This window comes from Pogona vitticeps, chromosome 9 (genome assembly GCF_051106095.1).
Source record: "Pogona vitticeps strain Pit_001003342236 chromosome 9, PviZW2.1, whole genome shotgun sequence".
NCBI classification, from domain to species: domain Eukaryota; kingdom Metazoa; phylum Chordata; class Lepidosauria; order Squamata; family Agamidae; genus Pogona; species Pogona vitticeps.
This window is the reverse complement of record NC_135791.1, coordinates 17,274,861-17,296,928: the sequence shown is the minus strand read 5'-3', so window position 1 is coordinate 17,296,928 and position 22,068 is coordinate 17,274,861. Positions and strand designations below refer to the sequence as shown.

The 22,068-nt window shown below is 45.3% G+C and overlaps 1 protein-coding gene across 4 annotated transcripts in view; it reads left to right on the top strand.

Moving 5' to 3' along the window:
• Positions 1 to 10,650, top strand: part of KIRREL2 (kirre like nephrin family adhesion molecule 2) — a 66,505-nt gene extending 55,855 nt beyond the window's left edge. Inside the window, exons 11-16 of one of the 4 annotated variants that reach the window (XM_020813294.3) lie at positions 729 to 927; positions 2,517 to 2,627; positions 3,745 to 3,854; positions 5,251 to 5,334; positions 8,209 to 8,280; positions 9,528 to 10,650. In XM_020813294.3, the coding sequence (XP_020668953.3) occupies positions 729 to 927; positions 2,517 to 2,627; positions 3,745 to 3,854; positions 5,251 to 5,334; positions 8,209 to 8,280; positions 9,528 to 9,971 (1,020 nt within the window). In that variant the 3' untranslated portion in view covers positions 9,972 to 10,650. The remainder of the gene's footprint in view (positions 1 to 728; positions 928 to 2,516; positions 2,628 to 3,744; positions 3,855 to 5,250; positions 5,335 to 8,208; positions 8,281 to 9,527) is intronic. The other 3 variants (XM_078380240.1, XM_020813295.3, XM_072979594.2) reach the window with 3 other exon arrangements.
• Positions 10,651 to 22,068: the final 11,418 nt, after the last annotated feature.

The following is a 22,068-nucleotide window of genomic DNA, read 5'->3' as shown; positions in this document are numbered from 1 at the left end:
GGAAAGGGGGGGGGGGACAAACGGAGGCTCAGTAGATGCTACATATTTTGTGCAGCATGCTAGTTTAGCCCTGAGAAAACAGTCCAGTCCAGAAAGGCGGGAGAGTGAAATTTCCCCATCCATACCATCACTCCAAATCTGACTCAACACCCTATGCGTATCACAAACATAGCCCCACATTTCAAATACCATGTTTGCACAGCAGCTTCCTGCCCGCCCGCCCACCCCCCTTCTTGGATGTAAGACTTGTGAGACAGTGATGAAAACAGCAGGCACAGAGAGGCAATGAAACAGCAAAGCCTGCTGACTTTGCTCTTGCCATGTCAGAGCACTCGGGGAAGGATCAGTGAATAACTTGCAGCTTTCCATCACACCCTGAGATGCCCATTAACATCTGGTGAGCTATTTGTGGGCCGCAGCTGACTCGGCAGATTTGATGGTTTTCCTTTTCTTTTCTCCCCCCACCCCTTTCCCCTGCATTCGGCCTGCAAAACAGGCACAAAATATCTGCGCGAGTACAGAGAAAAGAAGCAGATTTTTGTACAGCACATTCCTGCACAGAAGCAGCCAGCCACGTGGTGGCAACAATCACATGGGCGGCTGTTTTTTCAAAGGTGCCTCCTCCATGCAGCAGCTGTCGTACATGCGCTCGGCTCGATGCTGTTTGCCCGCCAGGCGTCTCCCATCTGCCTGTGATCTTGATTCCCTCTCTCTTCCTCTTGGAACAGGCGTGGGCATGGGGGGAACGGGTGCTGGACGCCGGCTCGCTTGATCGCTTCTCAGTGGACACCGTGGCGACCGATCAAGGGGTGCTTTCGGCCTTGCTCATCGACCCGACCCACGATACCGACTTTGCCGTGCCCTACAACTGCACAGCGTGGAACCGTTTTGGCTCTCGGTCTGCCGCAGTTAGTTTGCGCCGCCAAGGTGAGGCTCCTAAGCTCCTTTGGGTAGAAAACCCTTTGAGATGAACCAACATCCAGTCACCCCCAATCAGGGCCTGATCTTGTCTGATTTTGGAAGGAAGGAGGATTGGTGTCCAGTATTTGGATGGAAGATCACCAAGAATTATTAGTCATCATGTTAACAAGTGGTTACAGCTCAGTGGTAGAAGTCCTGCTTTGTATATACAGTGGTGCCTCGCTTAACGGGCGCCCCATTTAACGACGAATCCGCATAGCGATTAAGTTTTTGCGATCGCATTGCGATATTTCTAATGGGAAAAAATCGCTTTGCAATGATCGGTAAGCTGTTTCGCTTACTGATTTTCGCATAACGATGATTTCCCAACAGCTGATCAGCGATTCCAAATTGGCCACTGGGTAAAAAAAAATGCCCGCCCGCTGTGTTTTCGTCCGGATTCCTCGCTTACCGGGCAGCGAAAATGGCCGCCGTATGGAGGATTTTCGCTTAAAGGTGAGTTTTTTGCCCATAGGAACGCATTAAATGGGTTTTAATGCATTCCTATGGGCTTTTTATTTCCGCATAGCGACGAATCCATATAGCGACGATTTTTGCTGCACGGATTATCGTTGCTATGCGGGGCACCACTGTAGATGGTTCCAGAGTCAATCTTAAGCATTGCCAGGTAGAGATAAGAAAGAATCTTCCATGAAATGCTGGGCAGCTGCTGAGAGACACTCCTGTCAGTTCTGGGATGGAGAGACAAACGGCCTGACTCAGCAAAAGACAGCTGCTTATGGTCCTGTGTGCTTCCTTTAAGGCTAGCCTTTACCACCCTGGTGTCCTCCAGATTTGTTAGATTACACCTGCCATAATCCCCTGCCAGCATAGTTGGGGATGATGGTAACTAGAGTCCCATACATTAGGAAGGCACCAGATTGGAGAAATTTAAAAGGAGGGAGCTGTGTCAGTCTATTTCAGCCTATAAAATAACAGCGACCGTTCGATAAAAATAAAAAAGAAAGCACTGTTGCACTGAAGAAGTGAACCAGTTTATTTCATTGTGAGCTTTCATGGATTAATAGCCTGCCTGAGGAAATGGATTGCAATCCACAGAAGCTCACACTGAAATAGTCATATTTCTCCTGTTTCTATCCCACCTCCATTTACCTTTGCTTCGTCTGTTGGGTGTTATGTAGTTGCAAACCTCTTTTGGGGAGAAATGACAGACCTTTCAGTCTGTCTAGAGCAGCATACTCATGAAAGACACTATAAACTTTACTCCCAGAATCCCTCCAAGGTCCATCCAAAAAAAAAAAAAACAAACAGCTTTTGCAAAATCAAGTAGGTTGATTTTTGAAATCGCTCCATACACACATACCAGTGTCGAAGTGGGCTGGGGAAATCTGAGTTCAGATCTCTTCCTAGCCATAAAGCTCACTTAGGCAGATCACAATCTCTCTGTGTCACTGACCCTGTGGGGCTCTTGTAACAATAAAACAGAATAAAATCCTCTCCAGTGGCTCTGAATGCTGGGAGGGAGAACAGGGGGCTTACAACATATAGCAGGTAACATAAAATGAAAATAATCCATCAATGAACTCTCCCTACAGAAGTCTGGTCCGTCCTGATCTTGGGAGCCATGTCAGCCTCCGGGGTTGCCGCTGTCTTGATTCTAGTGGTCTTCGCTTCTCTCTGCTACCGGCGCAAGCACTGCCGGAAAGGTGAGGCCCCCCCTTCCCCCCCACCCCCATTGCTTCCACTCCCTCCGCTTGGCAGCCTCTTCTCGATTAGCAAAGCACCTGGAGGGCTAAACGGAGGTAGCAACTCTGCAATGGCAGGGAAGCGCGTGCCTTGGATTTGAAAGCAGCCCAGCCTTGCGCTCGCTCTCCGGAACGGCACAGCGAGGAGGAGAGAGCAAGGCTGCAGAGTCGAGGTCAAGTCCCGGCAGGCGTTCTTCTGCCTTTGCTGGCGGGCGAGAAGACAGGCAGCGCAGGGATACAGCGCGCTTTTAGGCACAGGCAGAAGGTGTCCAGGTTCTCTCCCTGTCACTGCTTCTGTTTTGAAAAGATTTCACATTGAGGGTTGGCTTGAGGCCAGAGGTAGGCAGGTTGTCCGTTAACAAGCATGTTTCTCTCTGGCTGTCGTTTCCACTGTTTAAGGCTGCCTTCCCTACCAATGTAGGCCTCTGGCTTTCCCTGTCACCCAATCCACTGTTACTGTAGTCCTTCATCGTCGTTCCGGTTGGCCGAAGGGGCCAGATTCCCATTGGCCTGTGCAGTTTGATCCTGTGGCTCAGTAGTTAGATGCTATAGGGTTTAATTGCTTTAATGCAATTAGGAGAAAAAATAGGAGCTGAAGTAGAATTAATTGAGCTTGGCTCTCTTAATGTTGGCTCTCTCTCTCTCTCTCTCCCTACATTTTGTTTCTCAATGGCCAAGGTCTCTCTTAACTTAAAAAGTCTGCAGTTGCTTTGCTTAGACTAGAGATGGGCACCAGCTGCCAGTTCGGCCGTTGGTGCCAGTTGGCTTTTCATCCGAACACATGTTTGGCGCTTCCCAGTCCCACTTCTTCCAGTGGATGCCCACTCAGAACTGGTGGTTCATGCCCATCTCTAGTGGTAAGCAAAGCAACTATGGACTTCCAAGCTTCGATTCAGGATATATGAGAACACAGAGAAGTGGGGATTTTGTGCCTTTGTGTCTACATTCAACCAAAAGCCATTGGTCTCCAGGTTTGGGGTCATGCAAGAAAGGCCTGTCGTTCATCCCTGCATGTGGAATTATAAGCAACAGGGACCACCGTGCAATGCCTGTATCTGTCTGTCTCTCCCTCCTGCAGCCAAGCGGGGGACACAGCTCTCTAAGGCTGACATCCTGGTCCAGATCACAACGAGCGAGAGTAGCCCCAGCAGGCCGAGTGAGACGGAAGATGAAGCCAAGGAGCCTATGGTGAGTAGGCTCCCCGACTCAGTTTGTTGTGATCTCAGCCCAGAGCTTGGAAGCATCCTGCTTAGGCTCCCCTTCTGCTAGGGGTGAGGAACCTTCAGCCTTCCAGATGTTTTGGACTTCAACACCCAGAAGGCCACACCCCATGATCCACAATTCTCCCTTTTCCCAAGACATTGGTTCCTGCAAACATGAGCTTCCTCCTCAAGCCAGCTTGTTGATAACCCCCTCCCGTATGTGTGGATATAGTCATTTTCATTACAAACATATCAATAGTTGAAGGAGGACTTCTCTGTTGTTAATGCTGCCTGCCAAAGTGAAGTTCTGTTTGACTATTACCACCATTGTTATCCTTCAGGAATTTTTGTCTACAGGCATCTAATGGCTACTCTATGCTCCACAACAAATGTCACTGATTTTAATAAGTGTCCTCTGACTCAATCCCCTCCAGATGTTTTAGACTTTAACTCCCATCAGCCTTATGGCTATTCATGGGAGTTGTAGTTCAAAACACACAGAGGGCCCAACTTTAGAGAAGGCTGTGAAAAAGGAGTGCCTTCCATCTTGAAACTTAACACTGATCAGAGTCGTTAGATGGGCATGATCCACCCTCAGTAAGAGTTCTAACATGATGGGAGTTTCTCTGTTACTCTCTCTGGACTATTCATAGTTCAATCAGTCTGAATTTTGGGTGCCCCAATTAGAGAAGGCCTGAAGCAGGCAAGTGCATGCAGTACTTTACATGGTGGGGAAAACAGGAAACTGCCCCCTCCCCTGCTGTGGCATTCCCCTGCTTCCCAGTTCTTCTTCCTACTCACCAGTTATTGGACAGTATGGGAGGTCCCCTCCAATTTTTAACCCAAACATTGTTTTTGTTTTGTTTCATTTTCAGTTGGTTTGGTTTGGTTTCTGGTTTATTCCTCCAAATGCTGCCATTTCCCCACGCCTGCTGATCTCCATCATCCACCTTTTGCATAAGGGTGGCACTCAACATCTCAGTACTAGAAACAAAAGGATTTCTTTGTTTGTATATACATGCTATTTTTACCCCGACTTTCTCCTTAAAGAGGATCCAAGGTGGCTTACATCATTTAAAGACAAAGTTTAAAGCTATTTAAACAAATGACAAAAGAGGATCTGGCTGTGCATCTCTGTCCTCTCCTCTAACCTGGTCAGAGAGAACTTTAGCTCAAACCAAAGTTTGGAAATGTTAGAGTCCTGGGGGGGGGGGAGCATTTTAAGTACCACTCCCGGAATCCCCTAGCAAGCACAGGCAGTAGCCACGTTGGCTGAGGATTCTAGGTGTTGTCATTCCAAACTTTCCCAGCTATGGTTGGGAGGAGGGGATTTTCTGTGCAATGTTCACCTGTATCCCCTCCCAACCTTCATCTGCCTCCAGGCCACCAGCAGCGAGTCTCCAGCTACTTCCCACACTGAGCACAGCGAAATCTTGGAGGATGACGAAGGGATCCAAGAGCTGAAGGTGAGCTCAGCTGGATGCTGTGGAGGACATGACTGTATACCTCCCCTAGCTGATTTATTTGAAACATTTAGAGTAAACCACCACCACCCCTTACAGTCCACCCCTTCCAAGGTACAAATGGATGATACTAAATTAATGCAAGTACAAAACTTTAAAACACACAATTAAAAATGCAATGTAACTTTCTATAAGCAAAAAAACAAAACAAAATAGAAGTGAGAATCATAAACTGTTCTTACACTGAGAAAAAAGGAAATCAAACAAACAATTGCAGTAGAATCCTATAAAAGTTTGAGCAAGTTACTTCCTTTGGACTACAGCGTCCAGTATCCCCCAGGTGGCATGGCCATTGTCCATGCTCCCTGGTGAATGCTGGGAACTATAACTCAAAAAGTAACTCTTTCGGGATCTACACCAGTTATGCAGCAACAAGGCAGCTGTAAATGAATAGGTCTTTAGGCCCACTTGAATGCCACTTCAGAGCATGTCACCTAAGGGCATCAGCTGGCTGGACAGCTCAGTGAATTAGGACCTTGGCTGTGGAGACAGAAGTTGGAAGTTTGATTCCCCATTGGGCCTCCTGCAAATAAATCCTGCCTGCAGAGTCCCAGGATACCCTTCCAGAAGCAGGGAAGAGTAAACCACTTCTGAGTGTTCTCTACCTGGAAAACCCTGGAAAGAGTCACCATCAATCAGAAGTGATTTGATGGCACACAATTATTATTATTAAGGGCATGAGCAGGAATTGTAATTTTGGATGTACAGTGGTGCCCCGCATAGCGACGTTCCAGGATTAACGTCGCTAATCGGGGGGGGAACCCATAGGAACGCATTAAACTCTGTTTAATGTGTTCCTATGGGGCGAAAACTCACCGCTATGTGAAGATTCCCCCATCCGGCCGCCATTTTCGCCGCCCGGTAAGCAAGGGCAGGGCGCAAAAATGGAGCGGGTGGCCATTTTTTTTCTTCTGGCGGCCATTTTGGAACCGCCGATCAGCTGTTTTTAGAACATCGCAATGCGAAGATCGGTAAGCGAAACGTCGCAATGCGATCACTAAACACGTCACTATGCGGACTCTTCGTTAAACAGTGCGCTTGTTAAGCGAGGCAGCACTGTACCATTTTTTTCCACTTATAAGACGACCCACCCCTTTTCTAACCCCAAAGTAGAAAAAGCAGGGATCAAAGGGTTCCCTTTTTGCTAAGCTCCGTCTATGCCTTCGCAAAAGGCAAGGAAAGCTGCTGTCAAAGTGACTGCCACTTTTCGTTGCCTTTTGAGAAGTCACGGAGCTTAGCAAAAAAGGAAGGGAGCAACACCTCCCCTTCCTTTTTGCGAAGCCCCGTGCCTTCACAAAAGGCAGTGGTAAAGAGCTGCCTTCCGTGTATAAAACAACCCTCAATTTTTTTTCTCAAATTATTTAAGGAAAAAGTGTCATTTTACTGTATACACAACATGGAAAAATACAGTAACTACACTGGGAAGCCAAATCGGAACGATTTGATTAGCAGCCTGTATTATGTTTGAAATTGCAACCACTGCTCAGACAGGGGCTACGGGTTGATTCCGGAGGCCCCCATTCATACTGAAATGCGACGTGATTCCATTTCCAGCCCACAGACCTCCCTTCTTTCCTTCCTTCTCTGGTCCTGTCTCTGCCAATCCTTTTATGGGGCTTAGACGCAGGATATGATAATAAATGAAGACGCCGCAATGAGGTGATACGGTGATCTAGTGCTGATCTCATATATGTATTAATTTGTTTTAAAAAAATTAAAAAGGGCAATCAGGGACAGGAAAGAAGGCGGGGCATGTTCCCCCACTGCTGAACTTCATGTCCCAACAGCAAATCCCACAGTATCTGCCCATGTATTTGCAGCCAAAGACATGTAAGAAGGCAGCAGGAAATGAGGAAGGCTAAATACAAGATGGATTGCCTCCATTAGGCACCACAGGCTTGTGTTTGCAAGAGCTGATCAAGGCTGTAAATGATAAGACATACTGGAAATAATTTGTTCATAGAGTCGCCATGGATTGGATGCAGCTTGATGGCAAACAAAAACAACAAAACCCCTGTTTCGAGAGTCACAGGAGTGTAAAAACTGCCTCCCTTGATCCTAGGAAAGACCTGTATTTTACCATAGGAGTGGGGATGCTGTGGACCTCTCAGTATTGACAAACTACTACCCTGTTTCCCCAAAAATAAGACCAGGTCTTATATTAATTTTTGCTCCAAAAAAATGCATTGGGTCTTATTTTCAGGGGATGTTTTTATTTTACAGTCACATCATCTTCTGGTTGCTGCACTGTGGTGGAGGGCAGGGTTTCACTGAACTGGGGCTTATTTTTGGGGTAGGGCTTATATGACGAGCATCCTGAAAAATCCTACTAGGGCTTCTTTTCAGGTTAGGTCTTGTATTTTTGGGGAAACAGGGCGCTCCCATCATCCCTCAACGTTTACCGTGCTTACAGGGGCTGATTGCCATTGGAGTCCAACCACATCTGGAGGGCCACAGGTTTCCCAACCCCATTTCTCAGCACTGTGTGTCCAACAGCAAACCCCCCCCCCCAGCTGGTTGCTTCTCAGACACAAACCCAAAGGCATGGAGGCAACAGCTATGCTGGCTTCTTCACTCCAGCATCTTATGAGACCATGGAGGTCCCGTGCTGAACTCCTATGGGCAAAGGATGCTCATAGATCACATTGTGAAGAATTGGACCAATTCTTTCTAAGAGCCATCTAAAATCAAAGCTATCACCATATTGTGGCAAAGAATTCTGTGCGATTCTCATACTCTTAAGCTCACAGCAAACCTTGAATTTCTTCACTGATTTATCCATCCATTCGTTCCTTTTCTCTCCATCCTTCCTCCAAGAACTCCAAGCAACAGTCATCATTCATTGCTTCTCATCACCCAACATTTTATTCTCACAAAACATCCCCCAAGGTAGGATGGGCCTCAAGAGACTGCTTGTATCCAGACAAGCAGTTCCTACGAATACCCTTTGAAAGGTGCTATGCAACTGTTCTGTGTTGTTTTCTGCCCATCAAGTTTATGTTTTCATAGAAAGAAATAAGATAGGAATGGTTGGAAAACATGGGAGGACCTGAAGGGTCGTCTAACCCCTTGCTGATGCAGGAGATCTACACCCAGAGCAGGTGGACCCTGCACCTCCCCAACATCCCCACACAACTACCAAAAAAAAGTTTGAACATTTGCAGAAAGAAAGGGTTTAACTCTGAAAAACCCTTTCCTTTCTCTGGAGGAAGTGGGGAGGTTTACCACATTCTTGTCACACACACCCCAAACACCCAAAATCTTTTAATTTTAAAAATTTGGCCACTCTAGAGAAGATCTGGCATGGTGCAATGAATGGAGTGCTGAATTAGGATTCAAGAGATCTTGGTTCCTATTCCACTTGACCATGGAAACTTACGTTTGCTGCTTGGACACTCTGTGTCCTTGATGGTGCAGAACGACAACAGAGGACACAACTCTGGCAGTGGATTTCTCAGTATAAGAGAAAAATAAAACATACTGTGATAGGGGCGAAGATAGGAGAAGATACAGTCCTTCAAGTTCTTTGGATTTGCATGTGCAGCCACCAGATATCTGTACAGACTGCACTCTCCTCAGCTAGAGCATCCCTATTGTTATGTGCCATCAAATTGCCTCTGAGGCATGGCAGCCTCACCTTTCAAAGTATGCGAGATGTTAAGGAGTGATTGTACCAATGCCACCACCACCACCCCAGTGAGTTCCCATGGCTGTGCAGGGATTTGAATCCAGGTCGCTTAAATCCTAGCCCATCACACTATCCATTGCACCACACTGGCAGCTCAGAGCATCCCTAGTAGATGGGAAATAGAGTTATAAATGCAAGTCGAACATATCTGGACACCCATGGAAAATTCTGTGACTCAGACGTAAGGTGGATGCGAAATAAAACCTTCATCTGGAAGATCCGGTGGTTGGCTCATGTTTGCCCAGAGAAGGACTGGTGACCGAGTGGGAATTTGAACCGGGATATGTCTTTGTCCCAAACGTGAAAACAGGAGTGTTCAGCTCCTAAGCAGGCTGGTAGACATGCCGGTCTTAGGGCAGAATAGCCAGTGAGAACCACACCCTGGTAGTCTTTATTTTCTACTTCCCTCCCTGGTATTTCAAATATTTCTTCTTTGCCCTTCCCGTAGGATCCCACCAACGGCTACTACAAAGTCCGTGCCCACGAAGAGCCATGTTTGGGAAGCAGCTTCTCAGAATATACGCCAGCCCCCCGACCCTTGTTTGGGGCAACCTCTTTGTACCCTTCTGCGGGGCCGGTGCAACCGAAGCTGTATGAATACGCCCACCGCTACACCTTGGGCACGCCGGGTTCCCGCTCGGCCTACGACCCCCACGAGCGGCTTTTCCCTCAGGAGAACATATACAGCGGGACAGCCTACCTCACCGCCCCCTACAGCCGGGCCTTCACCAGCTACGTCAAGCCCAGCAGCTACGAGAAAGCCGAGAGCGGGTACGAGCCGTCGGATCAGGCCAGCAAAGTCTCAAGCTGTTCGCGCTTCTCCTATACCTCCTTGTCTCAGCAATCTGACTATGGGCGCCCTGCTCACCAGCGTATGCAAACCCATGTATGACTCATGCCCATCCCCTGCCAAACCTCTTTCACCTTCAGAGGGAACGAAAAAATGAACGGATGCTCGCTTTGGCTAAGTGACTCCCAAAGGCCGGGTGACAAGACTTCACGTCCTTGACCTCATGCTGAGGGGACACCCTTTCATCACTCTCTGGGGGTGGGGAGATGGCAGGGGAGCGGGCTCAGCCACCCGCAGAGGCAGCCAAGAGGGCTGACCGGCCGCCTGCCTCCCATCTTTCCAACTGGGAGGAAACCGATCAAAATGTTTTTTTCCTTCACATCAGGACATGGAGGTGGATTTTAAAAAGAAAAGAAAAAAGATGAAAGGCACCCATCTGCTGAAACTGAGAGTGGGCTTTTCGTGGATCATGATGGGGGGCAGGGGCTTAGCTTATAAAAACCTGGAAACAAAATGGCGGACAGCGCTGGTTGTCATGGTGGGAGAAGCATCAGCGAAAAGCCAACAGGCATTCAAGATAGCGTACAAAATGGTGGTGCTGCAGCCTCAACGAAAAGACTATATGACCTTGGCTCCCCACTAGAGTTGCCCTATGGCAAGACTGTCCTCAAGTCGCATGATTCCGGGAAATCTCTAAGCATGGGTGCTAATGCTTGCATTTTAATTTTTTCCTGGCTTGACGCTGTGGTTTTCAATTATTCCCTTTTTCCTCTTCATTAGCAGGGGAGCCTCTGGACGGATACAAATGCAGCTAGATTTCCTCTCATCCCCTATTATAATAATAATAATACATAATAATGTTTTAAATAATGATAATTTAAAACAAACAGACAAACAAATAAACAAAAACTCTGGCAGCTGGCTTTCGAATGGAAAGGTACCTGCACTATCCAAGGCTAGCCAGAAGGGAGCGTCAGCGTTCAATATCGTATATATATGACCTGACAGGAAACTTCTGGCTAAAGGCAACAACGGTTGAAATGAAAGGATTATGTGGAGGACTGAAATTCAATTTTTCAGAAAGCCAAGGGCGGGTAGGTGCGCAGGAGAAAGCAGGAAGCCAAAAGCTGATGAGATCAGTTAATTTTATTTGTGCGTGTCTGTGTGCGCGTACATGATGTTTTTTATTTTACATACACATACACATACACACACACACACACACACTAAGTTATTTCTTGTTATTACTTTTTGCCTTAAGTGGATTTCTGTTGTTGGATGTTTTTTTGACATTTTTATTTTGATCTTTCCAGAATCACTGGGGATGGTTTAGTTTTTGCTTTGGGGATTGATTGTTCAGGGTTTTTTTTTTTTATTTCACTCTCTTTTTTTCTCCCTCTTCTCTTCTTTTTTAAAAGTATGGGATTTCACAGCGGAACACGGTAATCATGCCTGTTTAGAGTGTGTGGTGCTTTATATAAGAAGAAGGGGGAATGGTAAATGGATTGCCTCCTGGAGAATTCAAATATTTATATTTAATTTTTAAAAGCGGGATGAGAGTCATGCTTCGTTATTTCAACTTTGCGCCGTAAGCAGCAGGCAGGGGACACAAACAAGCAGCATATTTCTAGGGACCTATGAAGCTGTTTTATATCCGGTCATTCTGGGGCTTGGAAAAGTTACTTTTCTACCCTGCAACTCCCAGCCAGCACAGCTGTAACTTTTCCAAGTTCTGGATCAGACTTTGGATTCATCTAGTTCAGTGTTCTCCAATATCATCCCTTTGAGGGATTACACCTTGCGCCAGTCACCAGTGGCAGATGCCATGGGAGTTGTAAGCCTACACAGCTGGAAGCCGCCTATTTGGGGGAAGGCGGTTATAAGTGATAATAGTTTGTCCTGACTAGCATTGACTGTCTCTTTCACATAACCTGCTATTTTTCTACTACATATGGGACCTCCAACACGCATGCACACTCTCTCTCTCTCTTCCTCTCTCTCTCTCTCTCTACACTTCCTGGGTAGATAGGTAGATGTTATTTCCTTATTCTTATTATTTTATTATTGATCATTGCGTTTATATCCCAACTTTCCACCATTGAGTTCAAAACAAGATTCATGCCTCTCGTCCCCACTTCATCCTCACAACAACCTGGAAAGGTAGATCAGGACAAAGGAGGGAAGAGAGAGCAGCCAATGAATTTCAAGGCTCAGTGTGGGCATGATCACCAGACTCTCACTCTGACACTCTTAACTAACTCATATTGACTCTATAAAGTGTGGGCTCTATTTGTGCACTATTCCTGAAATTATGATAGAAAGCTTTGTTGCACCCAACCAGGTTTTTAAGAAATCTGTCCCTATTCTGACTGGCAGCGGAATCTCCAGGGTCAGAGGCAGTTCCCATCATTTCTTCTTTCTGTCTTTTTCCCTCCCTCCCTCCCTTTCTTTTTCAAGCTAGAGGTACCAGGAGTTGATGCTGGTACCTTCTACAACCAAAGCATGTGCTTTCTCTCACTTAGCTATGGTCCTTTCATGAAAAGGTTCATTCTGATCTAAATCTGAATCTAGCACAGACACATTGAAGTTAATAGAGTTTACATTAATAGAGTTTACATTGCTTGTGATTAACAAGTCACATTTATTTCAATGGGTGAAAGTTCCATTGGGTTTAGCCCTCTGTCTGCCAAAACTCAGAAATCATCCTTTGAGTAACAAGTAATTTTAGCATGAAACACTATTTTTAAGTATAAGGAGTAGCACCTAAGTGTTTTTCTTTCTTTCTTTGTATCAGGAGTGTTACACAATTTAAATTTAAGGGCATGCAGTATGTGAAATATAAAATTCAGACACATTTAAATTGTTAAAATGATTAGACTAATTTTGACCAGAAGCAGGCTACTTTAATAGCATTATCTTGGCCATTTACTAGATCTTCTTTAATACACTTGGCGGGGCATAAATTGCATGCACGTAAATGCTGCATCGATTGAATTTCTCCACAGTCACAGAAAATTTGTCCTGTATCCAAGGAGCCCAATTCTACTTGATTATTCTTTGATTTTCCTACTCTCTTCAAAGTCTATTTAAGTGACTTATAGATGACACAGCCAGAACCTTGTCCTGGTTAAAGACCCTCTTTGACAATCACCAAGCTGTGTTGTTTCTGCTCTCCATAGGTTTAAGCCTACCGTCTTCTGATTTAATATTTAGAGCCCGACATGTGTGCAGGAAACTTTTAACCATCGTCTAGGGAGTCGGTGTCCATGAAATAGATTTGGTGCTGTATTACCTAAGTTACTGAAGTGTAACAAATCATCATATGCCTAGAATAATAATCCTCATCCCTGTTGCATCATCACACCGAGGGAGAGGCAGCTTGCTGGAAGCAGTATTACTATTGCTGGATGTTCCTGCATGGAAAAGGTTAGATTATAGTTGGCCATTCAAATCAAACAAAAGCTTTATTGCAGAGGTGAGGGGGGAAAATGTGGGCCCAAGAGGCAAATGCAACTCCAGAAAAGCACGCCAGGGCTACTGTTAGGCAGAGTCACACCCCACAATATGTAGAGTCACTGCCTTGACGGCACGTGGCTCACAAAATACTTGCCAGATCACATTCACAAATGTATTAATATACACGGCCATGCAAGTTTGTGTTTATATACGTATTTCCAAAGGTGGAGGCAGGGCTGGGCTTTGATTTAAAGCTAAAGGTTAGGTTGAAGCTTTAGCTGTCAAAAGAAGAAAATTTAGATTACAAATCGATCGCTCTTCCTCACTCAAAACATGGGTATATTGATGCTGCTGCTGAGTTTTGAATTGCAGGTAAAATTCCTTTTTGCTATGCAGTAGGAGTGTACAGAGATCCACAGAGAATAGTTTCATGTTCTCCAGAGTCTACCCCTTTCCCGTTAACTGGAACATAAAGTCACAATAACACACTCTGAGACATTTGTAGGAGAAAAAATTAAAAACATTATTTACAGTTGCTTGTAATGACAGACTTCTGCATGCTGCTTTCTTTACTACACATATACTTAGCAACCAGCTGAGCAGATCAACAGCAAACAATAACTGCTACCAACGGATGAAAGAGGGAGAAGACATTCAGCAGAAAGGCAGGGTTCTCTTTCAAATCAAAGTGTGGGAGGAATGATTGTTTAGTGCTAAATACACAACCTCCCCTGCCCAGAAAACTGGCTGCCAGTCACTCAAAATACAGACAGCATGAGAGGCTGCAGCTTTGCTTCCACTTGAAATAAACACGGTTGATGGGCCATTCAGATTTTTTGGACTGCAACTCCCAGAATTCGCCAGCAAATGCAGAATTCTGGGAATTCCAGTCCATAGGTCACATCAAAATGAAAGTTGCTGCAGTGCTTTCGCGGCGTGCTGCCCTTTAAGCTCTACAGGGGGAGCACGCACACCCCCAATTATAACATCTAAAAAGCACCCCGGCAGCCTCCTTTTATGTACATTAATGACGGGAATGCCTGAGATTAGCATGGGGCCTCTGAAACAGGCCCTGGTCCAGATGAGTAAAACATACCATATTTTTCTGTGTATAAGATGCCCCCATGTATAAGACACCCCCACTTTTCTAACCCAAAATTAAGAAATCTAAGTCGGGCTTAGCAAGTGGAGGGGAAATCAGGGATCAAAGCCCTGCTGGATCACTTTGATCCCTGCATTTCCCTCCACTTATTTTTGTTCTCTCCTCAGCTTACTTCCGTGTATAAGACAACCCTCAATTTTTAGTCTAAAGATTTTAGACAAAAAGATAGTCTTATACATGGAAAATACAGTATGTGGCTGCAGGAACAGTGGAACTGTGGGCTGGAACCCCCAGAATGCTGCCTGGGGAATTCCTGAAGAATTCTGGGAGTTGCAGTCCCAAAACTCCAAACTGCACATTCTCAGTAATCCCAAAAAGGTGACCTCTGCTCTTTAATTCCCTACTGAGTGGGAAAATACAGTATTCTCCTTACCTAGAACTAATCATGAGAAGGCAGGATTCTGGGAAAGGTGAAAGGCAACAGGAAATGGGGAAAGCCAAATACAGGTCGGACTAATTCCCTAAAGGAAATCACAGGCTTGAGTTTCCAAGAACTGAGAAGGGCAGCTGAGAACAGGACATTTGGAGATCACTCCTTCATATGGTCACCATGACTCAGAGCTGACATGAGGACACATAACAAATTTATAAATCAGCCCATTAAATACAAAGAGAATTCCTTCTGTCTAAATGCAAATCGATTGAACCACCTGTCAGTAGGACTGTGATTTGTAGATGTTGACACCTTCAGAGGCAATGTTTCATTCCAGCTCTTCCATACTATTAAAGACACTTTATGTAGAAAGTGGGGTGATTGCTGGATTATATTCTAGTGTTTACATGAGGTAGACGATAAAGTTGAAGAAGGGTGCAACAAGGTGCCTATGTTTTGAGTGAGGAAAGAGAGTTTATTTGTTGTCTGATTTGTCATACTTGAGCAAGGGGTGGGCTTCAACCATAATTTTTTGCTTTGAACTAAAGATGTTTTACTATTTGGGGAATTTCTCTCACTTGCTCTTTTAATGTAAAAACATATAGACACTGATGTTCGAAAATGAAAGCTTTATGGAAAAATGGGAAGATAATCTGTTTTAAAAGTTAGGTTACCCAGCAAATAAAGCAAACAGTCATAAACAAGGTAGCCACTAGGATCCACCGCTTTTATCCAAACTGGCTGGATCTGTAAATAAACCATATTCACTTACAAAGGAGAGGGATTTGCCATTTAAGCCTCTTAAGAGACAGACCCTGCATGCTACAAGGTGTAACTCACAAATCATCTTCTTTGTGAGCAGTTGGTGTGCAGCTCAAAGGTTCCCCTGGGAACGACATGGTAGGATCAGACAGGCCCCATTAACTCTAACCCCATCCAAGTGGGGGAAAAAGATCAGAAAGCCATCATTTTCATAGCACAATTGCCATTCTGAAGGACCCACATGACTAAAAGGCACAAGCAGGATTGAGAAGACTGGGAGGTAGGACTGTGATGTTAGCAAAGAACAGCCGTAATTAAAAGGTTGCCAATGAGGAAGCACATTCACCATCATTGGTTTCTGTGGGGGACAGAACATGGCAGTCTTGCATTTAGTGTGAGCTCCCGTCGCTTGTCCCAGCTCCCGCCAACCTAGCGGTTCGAAAGCATGCAAATGCAAGTAGATAAATAGGGACCACCTCGGTGGGAAGGTAACAGCGTTCCGTGTCTAAGTCGCACTGGCCATGTGACCACAGAAGATTGTCTTCAGACAAAACGCTGGCTCTATGGCTTGGAAACGGGGATGAGCACCGCCCCCTAGAGTCGAACACGACTGGACAAAAATTGTCAAGGGGAACCTTTACGATAGCCAGAGCCACTGTGTTAAACATACTCCCACGTGCCTGAAATGCCCACCTATCACAACAGCAACTGGGCTCATAGACACGGATGCGATGTCAGCAATTAGGCAGTGATCAGAGATAAGAGCTTCTCAGTGCAGAAAACCTCTTGTCTTTCTTCCACAGCCCAGACGTCCCACTGGCACGAGATAGTGAGTTTGGTTAGGGAAAATCCTATGAAACCTGCTTGTGCTGAATACCTCGCTAGCGCTCTCCCCCTTCCCCACCTTATTGGAAATTTGGGAGGGGTAGGTTTTTCACATAGGAAATTATTTAAAATCTAAGGTTTAGGTAAAACGCCTAGCTGGGTGGTTTGAACTGCAGATTAGGCTAGGAAACCAATATTAGTGATGACACCTTGATCCATGTCTGAATTGTGGGGAATAAGGATGTGCATCAATGGGAAACTTTACTATTTCTTTTGTTTTTTGAGAGGGTGTCATTTTCTGGGTTTGGGATCTTTTGCCTTAGATTTCCCATCCTTGTTTCTGATGCTAGACCCAATGAAGCCCTAAAGAATCTTCAAAAAAGGAAGGGCAAGGCAACAGACAATCATGGACCCTAAAAGTGGACAACAAGGGCAATATTGCCAAACCCTAACCCAGTCGAAAGCCCCAAGCTACAGGGGCTTGGAGAGAGACAGCTCTCCCTTCTAGTACTTTGACAGCTTAATTCCAGCAGCGCAGGCAGTAGTTCACCAGGTGAAGGGCAGGCAGCCAGAAACTCCAAGCAATAATTAAGGAAATGGAGGGGGGGATCTCTTTGAACAGCGATAAAATTAAAGGCCAGAAAAGCAGGATATTATGAAATAAATCCATAATTTTCATTAATGTCTCATGTAGAATCCTTAATATTTTGTATTGTAAAAACTCTCTATTGTAAACTCTGAAAATGAAAGGGCCTCTTTTGTGTTTTATCTCATTTGAGTTAACCTGAAAGTCCCACCCTTCGTGGTAAACACATAAAACTGACAGTTCACCAGAGAAATAGCACCCCAATCAACTCTTGAATCTTCTAAAAGTAGCACCACCATGACAACGGTGTCAGCCCCAGAATAAAGAAATAATGCTACAGTTATCAGTCTTACAACATCTACAACCTGTTTGGCAACGGGGAAAGGAGGGACGTGGTTGGACCTGCAGCCTTCTGGGGCTATATAGGGTTCCCCCCAGTGCAAAAACAAACAAACAAACGGAGAGATAAAAGGAAATCCTGAAATCCAGTTCCAGTTGGGGCAGGGAGAGCTTTTTAAAAGTGTAAAACAGTCCACAGTTGACTCGCAACATAGAGAGTTGGTAGAAATACTGCAGAAAGCTTCCAGGAGGGGAATTTGCCTCTTCTCCTAGCAAAAATTAGGAATCCAGGGGGAAGTTGGAACTTAATTCCCTAATTTGTGCCTCTTCTGCTAGCACAAATCAGGGAATCCAGGGAAGTTGGATCCCCCCCAAAGGAGCCTGGGAGAGGGCTGTATGCTTTGGCTACTCTACGGGCATTGCCCTATTGATCTCAACTAAGGAGCTATTGCTCAGCTTGTTCATCGTTTTCCTTCCCTTCACCTGATTCATTCCAAGGTAGCCGGACCCTAGACCGAGGTCCTACTTTCCCTCTAGCTGAATGTATTGCTCACTCCCTGGTATAGCTTAGCAAGCCAATGTCTCACCCGCCCGCTGCCTTCCACCATTGAGTAAAATCAGACAGTAACGCAACCCAAGAAAAGTAAATCCTGTAAGCTTACATCAAACACAAGTGACGCAATTTCTAAAAATGGAAAGGGGCTATTTTGTTTATTAGATCTTAATCCATTATTCAAATGCCACTGATTTATTAGATTCTGTGCTGGACGTGAAAAGCAGAGAGATATCATTTCCACGTCACCAAGGTACACAGGCTAGAGCCATGAGAAGTCCATTTCTGTACATGCCCTACATCTCTTGGGTAGAACTTTTGGCATGCTCTGAGAGATATGGCCATTGGCCGTTCCTGTTGCGGGATTAATTAATTAATTCAAGAATACAGTTATACAGCTATTCCTTTTTTCCCCCAAAATATTCAGGTGTTTAATAAAACAAACATAACAGACCAATTGTTGAAAAAGAATAAGAGAACAATAAAAGTCATATAATGATGCACACACATGCATGTGTGGACTATACATACACATCCACACACACCCACATGGAGCCACCTTAGATCTGTCTCATGCACGCATGATGCACACACAGTTACATACCCTTTGTTTAGAGTGAATAACAAGGCGAAGTATTTGAGGAAAACCTTTTGGCTTCAGCCTTCATCAGTTGCTGCGGAAAAAGAGTGTGTGTGTGAGAGAAAGAGAGTGATGACGGCTGTGGAAGTTGACTAGAGCCCCATCGCTCCCAACACTCCAGACTCCCAAGTTTGGCGCTGCGCCAGGGAGTGTAAAACCAACAAAGAATCCACAAGGCTAGGCGCTGAGAGCTGGCACGCCAATCTTGCAAGGTAAGTACCTGCCACCACTTGCACACAAACCCTGGCTAAAAGAACCTAGGAAGCAAGGACTGTTTTTAGTACCACAAACTCTCTAGCCAAAAATCCAGACAGTTGCTTGAAAAGACTTTTGCAGTTTATTAAAGTGAAAGAAAGAATTTTAAGAAACACTTAGAAGGGACACAGAGAGAGAGAGAGAGAGATGCAAAGGAATATCAAAAGTCCAGTGAAAGGGCAATCATAATACTGTGTTCTCTCTCTCTCTCTCTCTCTCTCTCTCTCTCTCTCTCTCTCTCACACACACACACACACACACACACACACACACACACACACACACACACACACACACACACGGGGGGGGAGTGTTCTGGCAGGTGTCCAATTGTAAGAACGGTCACACAACTGGTTGAGCAGTAGAAAGCCAGCTAGAGCAGGGAATCGCCCTCCTGCTCCATGTTTCCGCAATAGGATACCGACTATCGTATTGTATCATGAGTATAATCCTCTTTCCCACCCCTCTACCTCCACGCCAGGGAAAACTTCACTGGCTCAATCTCTGCTTCCAGGGCACTGGATTCTGGTGAGAAAATTTAATTGGCAACTTTGCCTTCTAATTCCTTTGATTCTCTGCTCCTCCCTGGCCTCCCACCCTAATCTTTTAAAGCAGGGGAGAGCAGGATATCCCTCTACTTCCACTGCCACAAAGATAGTCCAAAGACAAAAGCTGTGTGTGTGTGTGTGCGTGTGCGTGTGTGTATGCGCGCACGCAATGAAAACAGCCCCTGATCCTCCCCTTGAGGGTTTCTTCCACAACAGCTGGCAGACGGTGACTTCATTCAGTCCTAGCCACGGGATGGCGTAGCATCAGATCATCACCAGTAGAGAGCCAGCTATGGAAAAGAAGGACACAGAGACTAGTCTGTCAGCCTGCCTCAAAATTTGGAATTGTTACTTTTTTGTATTAATAATAATAATAATAATAATAATAATAATAATAATAATAATAATAATAATAATAATAATAATAATAATAATGATGATGATGATGATGATGATGATGATGATGATGATGATGATGATGATGATGATGATGATGATGATGATGATGATGATGATCCCAAGGAGAGACAGAAAGGCACACAGGCAGATAGGCACTGCAGCTTTCAGTTGGACAACTGCACCCATAAGGCGGCCTGATGGGCAGCCTGAGCATAAGGTCGGCAGTTTTCTCCGACTCCTAGCAAGTTTGCTGAGTCTCTCTGAGACACAGGGTCTTTAAACAATGGCCTGATCTGCAGGCAGAACTAGCTTTTGGAAAGGGTCTCTGGAACTGCATTCCAGAAGGAGGTTGACCGAAAGCCACAAGGCAGGCCACAGAGAAATGGAAGGGGCCGGATGGGATTCGGATCAGTTTGGACCTTTCCCCACCTAGCCTCTAAAGCGCAGTTTGAGTTTGGCCATGTCTACTCAAGAGCAAGCCCCAGAATAGTGGCTTCTCTGGCTACAGAGCAGAGTTCAAGTCCATGCAACAGCTTCACAAGATTTGATTGCTCTATATTGCTTGGCAATGATTAGAGATAGAAGCTGAAGCAATTTGTGGATTGCATAGGAAAACAGTCCATATATGGTCCACAGATCACTGGTCTCCCAGCACCTGTTTACTATATTTATTTCAGCAGTTGGGGGGCCACTTGAGAAGAGATCCCACTTAATTAGCACCCCAAAGCAAAGATTAGGCTGCACCTTCAGATTTCCCCAACAGAGCCACAGTGTGTTCTAATTTCTCAGCTCTCCCGTGCCCACAAACACAATGGGCCTTTGAAACACAGATGTGTGGGTTTGGGAGAATGGATGAGGATCTCTGGTTATGGAATAAACAATTATCTGTCTGCTTTTATAATCTCAGCTGGTATAGCTCAGTCGGTTGGAGTGGCTGGCAAGTAGAATCACCATTGTGCCTCCTGGGAGAGAGGCCAGCTAAGATCACCCAGCTATGTGTAGCTGATGGGTTAGTTGCCCTGCCACCTATGCAGCCTTGGATAAGCTCCATGATCCTACAGCATCACCAGAAAGAGGGACCGACCGGGAAGCAACTTCTGCTCCTTTGTATCTAGAAAATCCTGGGAGGCTACTCCTTGGCATTTATGGGGCCACACATGGAGCAAGGAGATTTTATAGGCTATATGCTCTCTAGAACGAGCCCCAAATCCTTAATGAGGAACTGCTGGATAGCTCAGTGGTTTAAATCTCTAACCACAGAGGTTGGCAGTTTGATTCCCCCACTAGGTTGGACCCGATGATCCATAGGGTCCCTTTCATCTCTGCAGTTCTAAGATTATTATTATAACCAATCCAGAACAGCAAGGCTGTTTATTGTAAGGACAAACACCTGCCCTCAGAAAATTTCATCCATGTGGGTAAATCCAAGTCTGCTAACCATGTGCTCAGAAAGAACTAAATGGTGCTGGGACCCAGTGCCCTCCTTGTGCCTTCAAAATGTTCCTTGTTTATGTATCTGTAAACTCTCTCTATTTAAAATCTTAAAGGATGATGCTGTTAAGGTGCTACATTCAATATGAAAACAAGTTTGGAAAAATCAACAGTGGCCAGAGGACTGGAAAAGATCAGTCTACATCCCAATACCAAAGAAGGGCAGTGCCAAAGAATGCTCCAACTACCGGACAATTGCACTCATCTCACACGCCAGCAAGGTTATGCTCAAAATCATACAAGGTAGGCTTCAGCAGTATGTGGACCGAGAACTCCCAGAAGTACAAGCAGGATTCCGAAGGGGCAGAGGAACTCGAGACCAAATTGCCAACATGAGCTGGATTATGGAGAAAGCCAGAGAGTTCCAGAAAAACATCTACTTCTGTTTCATTGACTATGCAAAAGCCTTTGACTGTGTGGACCACAGCAAACTATGGCAAGTCCTAAAAGAAATGGGAGTGCCTGACCACCTTATCCATCTCCTGAGAAACCTATATGTGGGACAGGAAGCAACAGTTAGAACTGGATATGGAACAACGGATTGGTTCAAAATTGGGAAAGGAGTACGACAAGGCTGTATATTGTCACCCTAATTATTTAACTTCTATGCAGAATACATCATGCGGAAGGCTGGACTGGAGGAATCCCAAGCTGGAATTAAGATTGCAGGAAGAAATATCAACAACCTCCGATATGCAGATGATACCACTCTGATGGCGGAAAGTGAGGAGGAACTAAAGAACCTTGTAATGAGGGTGAAAGACGAGAGTGCAAAAAACGGTCTGAAACTCAACATCAAAAAAACTAAGA